The 8,469-nt window shown below is 34.7% G+C and overlaps 1 protein-coding gene across 1 annotated transcript; it reads right to left on the reverse strand.

The window, feature by feature from the left end:
- Positions 1 to 909: 909 nt before the first annotated feature.
- On the reverse strand, positions 910 to 7,853 carry LOC307166076 (uncharacterized protein). Its single transcript, XM_079884207.1, has 2 exons — positions 7,250 to 7,853; positions 910 to 1,645 (listed from the first exon to the last, which is right to left on the reverse strand). The coding sequence occupies exon 2, from the start codon at positions 1,629 to 1,631 to the stop codon at positions 993 to 995; it is 639 nt and encodes a 212-aa protein (XP_079740333.1). The 5' UTR covers positions 1,632 to 1,645; positions 7,250 to 7,853; the 3' UTR covers positions 910 to 992.
- Between the last annotated feature and the right edge of the window lie 616 nt (positions 7,854 to 8,469).

Raw genomic sequence — 8,469 nt, forward strand, 5'->3', positions numbered from 1 at the left:
ATTTCAACATCAATTGTGTCTCAGATGTTTCTGTAAAAATATATATTTATAAATACAGGTACAAAATACAAATGAGACAATATTACCCATACAGTTACAGAATCTGTAGATATACAGAATATATATATATAGCTTTAAAAAAAAGATGAATCGCATCTAACATAAAAGTTTAATATATATATATATATGAAGAGTTCAGATGCAAAAGCCTCTAAGTGCCATCTGAAATTTTCTTCTAAAATGATCATTTTTATCAACCTCATATATTTAAGTTCAGTAATTTCACTTAAATGGCAATGAAAATTACCTATTAATTGTCATTTAAGTGAAATTACTGAACTTAAATATACGAGCTTTATAAAAATGATCATTCTAGAAGAAAATTTCAGATGGCACTTAGAGGCTTTTGCATCTGAACTCTTCATATATATATATATATATATATATATATATATATATATATATATATATATATATATATATATATATGTATAGCAATATTAATGGTAAAATAAAATTTCATAGTGGAATTTTATTTTAAGAAAATAATAATTATGTCTTAAAAATCATTGACATTTTTTTTTTACTTTGATGAACCAAAATTTAAATTCTGACCAATACAATAAACCAAAAATGATTTACAATTATAAGTATAAACCTATAAAGTAAGCCTAAAAAATACTATTTACATAAGAACTCTTTACTATTTTGCTATTAAATAAAAAATAAAATAAAACAGCAAAAAAAAAGAAAAAGATTCTAAATGATAGAAGTGAATTTAGGCATCACAGCATTACAAAGTACATTATGAAAAATTGCTATATATTTTAAGGTATGCTAGTGTTATTAAATTATTAGCATGACAGTTGAACTTCAAGTGAGCATCAGATGATGGCAAAGTCATTTAAATGATAAAAATGGAGAAATTGAGCATGCACACTTAAGTATCGGCAACATGTCCAATATAAACCAACATCAAGAAATGAAACATCTCACCTGAATCTGAAAGGAGCCACATGTGCCATCCGTGGAGACTCTCTGCCTTCAGGACACGTGTTGGTGACGCCGATCTGGGGTTTGGATGCAGTCCTCCCTCTGTCTCCATCACCACGAGTCTGCATTTTCACACGCTGCTTTTGAAAGTCCCTTTGAATGCCAGCTGACGTTTCCCAGATGACGTTCCCATTAGTCGGCTTCCGAAGGGCTTGACCCGATTCCTCCTCGTTGTCTAGACTCCTGAAGTGATGATGCCCAGATCTCCAGTTCTGGTTGGAGAGTCTCTCCATGTCTCTGAATCCATCCTGGGGCAGCGAGCCCCTCCGCAGGTCCCGTGTGTTTTTCAAGTAGGTGTTCTCTCTTTTAAGCACATGTGGGCTGTTCTGGGCTGAGCGGGGAGCAGACGAAGGCCTGTTCCCCTGAGCTCTCAGTGAAGACTGATTTCTCAACCCTGTCCCTTTGAGAAAGTCCTTTGAGACCGAAAGAGATGATATGGATGAGGTTGAGGAAGATAACACGGTTCTTCCGCCGGCTGGACCTCGCAAGCTCTTGGTGTCGTGTTTGGAGAGGGTTCGTGGCAGAGGGATACCAGAGCTGCTCTGGGACATCGTCTTCATGTTCATCTCGGCGCTCATCACCAGAAGAAGCTCTGCATGAGATGACATGATCAGATCTGACAGGTCAGTACAACTATTCGTCTTCTATCTAAGAGTATGTATTGACAAGAGGGCTGGATTTCAAAACAGCACAATGAAATTAAAAGTAAACAATAATAATCATGACTAAACAATTAAGGAAGGCAAGATGACAGCATGATTTGCATTTCAAAGATTGTTTGCTCTCATACATAAATATATTACAAGAGAAAAGAAAGTAACAAAATCAATAAAAAAAAAAAAAAAAAAAAAAAAAAAAAAAAATATATATATATATATATATATATATATATATATATATATATATATATATATATATATATATATATATATAGAAAAAAATAAAATAAAATAAAATAACATAAAATAATATAATGATTTGCATGTTTGGTTCCATTCACAAATATAGTACAAGAGAAGAGAGCATAACAGATCAATAAATAAAATAAAATAAAATAAATATAAAAAAATATATAATAAAATAAAATAAAATAAAATAAAATAAAATAATGATTTGCATGTTTGGTCCCATTCACAAATATAGTACAGAGGAAGAGAGCATAACAGATCAATAAAATAAAATAAAATAAAATAAATATAAAAAAATATATAATAAAATAAAATAAAATAAAATAAAATAAAATAATGATTTGCATGTTTGGTCCCATTCACAAATATAGTACAGAGGAAGAGAGCATAACAGATCAATAAAATAAAATAAAATAAAATAAAATAAATATAAAAAAAAATAAAATAAAATAAAATAAAATAAAATAAAATAATGATTTGCATGTTTGGTCCCATTCGCAAATATAGTACAAGAGAAGAGAGCATAACAGATCAATAAAAAAAAAATAAAAAAAATAAATAAATAATAATAAATAAATAAATAAATAAATTAAAAAAAAATAAATAAAAAAAAAAAAAATGATTTGCATGTTTGGTCCCATTCACAAATATAGTACAAGAGAAGAGAGCATAACAGATCAATAAATAAAATAAAATAAAATAAATATAAAAAAAATTATAATAAAATAAAATAAAATAAAATAAAAATCATCTTAGGATGTTGTGTAAATAAATAAAACATATACAAATATTTATATAATAAATGGAACAGTCAATTATTCTGTTCTTACATGTTTGAAATTTAATTTACATTCCACATGGCCATGATAACAGTGAGATTAGCTACATAAAAATGGCAATAAAAGTGGTTTAAAAATATCAGTGAATTTTTTTTTACAAGCTCATTTGCATTTGCGATAATAATAATCAGGACTCAGTGACACACTGCAGTGTGTTTGGCCGGAGCGCTGCTCTTCTCTGGAGGGGTTTGATCAGAGGTCTGCTGACAGACTGGCACCACTCGACACTCCCAGCATGCACTGCCAGCTCTGTCTGCCACTTCTCAAGCTCTTCCAGTGACTGGCACCAAAAGTGTCCCCTTCTTCCCAATAATAGGACCTCTATTGTGCCTGTAGAGTCTCACTGGTGTCCACGTCTGCTCAAATTAAATGTTTTGATTTATCCTGTGCCATAAGAAGCCCTGAGTCACATGACTGCAGTGATCACTCATGGCCATATAAATCTGTCATAATGCTCATATATTAACACCTGGTTCTGATTCTGCAGATTTGTGCTCCAAATATCTTGGAGTTCACAAGCCCTGATTCCAGATCAGCAGCAGCTCTTTAAGGACTGATGAAAGAGATATTGAGACCCTCAGGCCTGAAGGAGATGTCACATCCTATTAGTGCTCATTATCTGCAGTGACAAGGGCCAAATTAGAAAATATGAACAAGAAACCATGGCGCCACATGTGTGTGTGTGTGTGTGCGTGCTTGTAAATACATAAATACATCTTGGTTGTAAGTTCTACAACAATAGACAACAACTAAAACTGATCTTAAATGTTGCTGATGTAAAAGGATTACTAGTTGTCACATGTGGAAAAGATATTTTTTATTAGAAAAAATTATTTTTCTTTTTTCTTTTATCTTTTATTAGAAGAAAAATACACTCACCTAAAGGATTATTAGGAACACCTGTTCAATTTCTCATTAATGCAATTATCTAATCAACCAATCACATGGCAGTTGCTTCAATGCATTTAGGGGTGTGGTCCTGGTCAAGACAATCTCCTGAACTCCAAACTGAATGTCAGAATGGGAAAGAAAGGTGATTTAAAGGACAAGTTCGGTATTTTACACTTAAAGCCCTGTTTACAGATCGTTTCTGATGAAATAGAACGGTTAAGATTAAAATGTGGACACATGCTGCTGTCCCGAGAATTTTAGGTTTATTTCGCTTTCCCCCCCACCTACACAATGGCAGCCTATGGGCACTGGAACAATCCTTCATAAAACGCATTAAACTTTCGTTTACAAAGACGTGAAACTCACCGAGTGGTCAGGGGTGTTCAATGATATGCTCACAAAAAAATCGCTGCAAAAGATGCTTTCCAACAGGTGTTTTACCATTCGTTGTAAAACTGTGGACCTATTTTTCCAAACGCCTCACACCCGTAGATTCTTCCGTTGAGAGCTTGAATAATAAACACTCCAGCCCAGTTGGTGGCGATAATGCACCTTTGCCAATTACAAGCAAACCACTGGCATTTCATTGAATACACAGAAGAAGCAGAAGAAGAAGCGGCGGAGTAATACCGTACCGCACACAGCCCATCCAATTCAAGTCAATGGAGTTGGACAAAAACTACGATAAAACCTGTTGGAAAGCATCTTTTGCAGCGATTTTTGTGTGAGCATATCAGTGAACACCCCTGACCACTCGGTGAGTTTCACGTCTTTGTAATCGAAAGTTTAATGCGTTTTAGGAAGGATTGTTCCAGTGCCCATAGGCTGCCATTGTGTAGGTGGGGGGGAGAAGCGAAATAAACCTAAAATTCTCGGGACAGCAGCATGTGTCCACGTTTTTATCTCAACCGTTCTATTTCACCAGAAACGATCTGTAAACAGGGCTTTAAGTGTAAAATACCGAACTTGTCCTTTAAGCAATTTTGAGCGTGGCATGGTTGTTGGTGCCAGACGGGCCGGTCTGAGTATTTCACAATCTGCTCAGTTACTGGGATTTTCACGCACAACCATTTCTAGGGTTTACAAAGAATGGTGTGAAAAGGGAAAAACATCCAGTATGCGGCAGTCCTGTGGGCGAAAATGCCTTGTTGATGCTAGAGGTCAGAGGAGAATGGGCCGACTGATTCAAGCTGATAGAAGAGCAACTTTGACTGAAATAACCACTCGTTACAACCGAGGTATGCAGCAAAGCATTTGTGAAGCCACAACACGCACAACCTTGAGGAGGATGGGCTACAACAGCAGAAGACCCCACCGGGTACCACTCATCTCCACTACAAATAGGAAAAAGAGGCTACAATTTGCACAAGCTCACCAAAATTGGACAGTTGAAGACTGGAAAAATGTTGCCTGGTCTGATGAGTCTCAATTTCTGTTGAGACATTCAGATGGTAGAGTCAGAATTTGGCGTAAACAGAATGAGAACATGGATCCATCATGCCTTGTTACCACTGTGCAGGCTGGTGGTGGTGGTGTAATGGTGTGGGGGATGTTTTCTTGGCACACTTTAGGCCCCTTAGTGCCAAATGGGCATCGTTTAAATGCCACGGCCTACCTGAGCATTGTTTCTGACCATGTCCATCCCTTTATGACCACCATGTACCCATCCTCTGATGGCTACTTCCAGCAGGATAATGCACCATGTCACAAAGCTCGAATCATTTCAAATTGGTTTCTTGAACATGACAATGAGTTCACTGTACTAAAATGGCCCCCACAGTCACCAGATCTCAACCCAATAGAGCATCTTTGGGATGTGGTGGAACGGGAGCTTCGTGCCCTGGATGTGCATCCCACAAATCTCCATCTGCAAGATGCTATCCTATCAATATGGGCCAACATTTCTAAAGAATGCTTTCAGCACCTTGTTGAATCAATGCCACGTAGAATTAAGGCAGTTCTGAAGGCGAAAGGGGGTCAAACACAGTATTAGTATGGTGTTCCTAATAATCCTTTAGGTGAGTGTATATTTTTCTTTTTTCTTTTATCTTTTATTAGAAACTAGTCAAATGTACAATTGTACAAAAGCTTCTTTTCCAGAGCAGTGCTTTTGTATGATGGGTTTAAAATAAAAAAATTAAAATACAACATAATAATAAAATAATAATAAAATAAAATCATCAGTGGAGTTGAGATATTGATTTTATATTAAATACATAGTCTTAAATTGGGATATCTTGTGAATTGTGTCCTTTAATCTAAAATTACACATATATTTTGTATTTATTTTCATATTTTTATGATAATTGTCAACATATCACATTTAATCATATTTTGGTAATGATTTGTGGATAAACAACTGACTCTATATAAAATTCATAGTCTTAAATTAAGAATTAAATTCCTTCAAACTAAAATTACATATATTTTTTATATTAATATGTTTATGAATACAAATACAAAAATCACATTTCTATATAATGTCATCATCATTTAAAATTCCATCATATTTTTGTATATTTATTGTTGCTATGTTTTTATTATTATTATTTGTATATTTATTATTAAACAAATGAACATATGAAAACAAAAACAATACTTTTATGATATTTGTCAACATATCACATTTAATCATATTTTGGTAATGATTTTTGGATCAATCAGCTGACTCTATATTAAATTCATAATCTTAAATTAAGAATTAAATTCCTTCAAACTAAAATTACAGATATTTTTTATTTTCATATGTTTATGAATACAAATACAAAAATCACATTTCTATATAATGTCATCATAATTTAAAATTCCATCATATTTTTGTATATGTATTATTGCTATGTTTTTATTAATATTATTTGTATGTTTATTATTAAACAAATGAACACAATAAAGCCACACTGGCAACGTTGTAATGAAAGAAGATTAGTAACTTTAAAAGTTAAACATTAAAATAAATTCATAACAATTTCTATATTTATCTTAAATACATATATTTTACTTTAGACACTATTTTTTTTATTTTAAAAAAAACAAAAAAACATTGTCAATAAACAGCAGGTTCCCATTGTGATGACTTACAGTGAGACAACATGCCCCACTATATTAAATCAATGAGTTTTTTTGTGTAGCAAATCGTTCATTGTAAATGTCTACACACTTTCAAAAACACAGACACCCTGTCCCATTCTCCCTTATAAGCAACAAATAAACCTAACCTTGTAACCCTCATCACAACTTTGCAAACTAACTGAAAAAATCAAATCACATCTCAGTGAACTCATGCACATGACATCACTGCTTCAGTCTCAGTGTAAATCAATAATAACGCAGAGCCGAGAGTCTGAGACAGACAGTAGCAGGAGCAGTTATCATGACACAGCATCCGCAGCTCAGAGCAAGTGCATTTCACAGAAGAAAACCACTGAGCAGCTGTTACTGAATTATCTCTCTTTACTGCACACACACACACACACAGATAGAGAGATAAACACATCTGTGAGCTCTCCTAAAATACTCAAAACCATACAGACTTTATGCAATATTTGAATTAAATCTCACCTCTTGTTGCAGAGCGGCAGTGAAGTCCTACAGCATCCCTGCGCGATCCGTGCGATAACCTTTAATGATGTCTGATAGAATCTCAAGGGAAGGAGGAGACTAAAGACATCTGGACATACAGGGCAGACGAGAGGACACGTTACGAGCCAATGAGGAACACAACCCGACTTTTGCTCTCCCTCCCCTCTCCAAGAGACACACTGACACTGTCTCTCCTCAAACCCAGACACACACTCCCTTGTGTACATGCACACGCCAGTGGCTCGTACTCATATTTGTCATGATATCTTGCCAAAAGCAATCTCTTGAGGACGTATCCTCTGAAGGTATGATGCATGCAAGGTTACACTTTCACCAGACCACCATTCATTTGTATTGGCATCATGACACCTACTCTCAGAGTCACTGCGAAACTTTGCAAGAAAACCGAGCAAGCTCTCAGAACAACCACCTACGACACTATAACATGCTTAGAAATGCCCACACAACCACCCTGAACCCCTTTAGCAACCAGCCAGAACACACTCGGCAACGTCCTGGTAACTATCCAAAACAAATAATGCATATAGCAACACCTTGGCAACCACCCAATTTTGTATGTGCAAACACCAGCCACATTTTGTTCATAAAATATAAATATATATCGCAGTTACAAATATTATCAGTGTGGATTTTGCATCTTTAAAAAAAGAAAAAAGATTATTCCTATTGCAGTCAATGTCCTTATGTGACTGGTCGGTCATGGCTTTATATAACAGGCCTGGTTTTGTTTGTTAAATTTAGAGCCGAGACCCAGATTCAATAATTTATTTATTTTTTGCACTTCTACAGGACCGTTTCAGTATGTCAGACTGAGTCTTGTCAGGGAGAGAGAGAGGCTGGGTCAAGTCAGCCAGAAGATGCTCAGATTTACCCAACAGCCTAGAAAACAGAGAGAGATCTATTCTACTTGTTTAGGAAATATTAGTCAATTATTTAAGAAAATAATTAAAAGATGCATTGCATTGATCAAAATGACAGCAAAGACATTGTAACATGTCGGTGTATAGGGCAACACGCACAAAATAGGAATATTTCAAATTGTCTTTAATAATAATAAACGCAGGAGATAAACACACTATGAACGACAGAGGACAGAACTGAACAGGGAGCATGACAATAAACTAAATAAGACACAGCTGATCATTATAACCAGAAACTAACAAGGACATGGTCAGAAA

Source organism: Squalius cephalus (genome assembly GCF_949319135.1).
Source record: "Squalius cephalus genome assembly, chromosome: 10".
NCBI lineage: Eukaryota > Metazoa > Chordata > Actinopteri > Cypriniformes > Leuciscidae > Squalius > Squalius cephalus.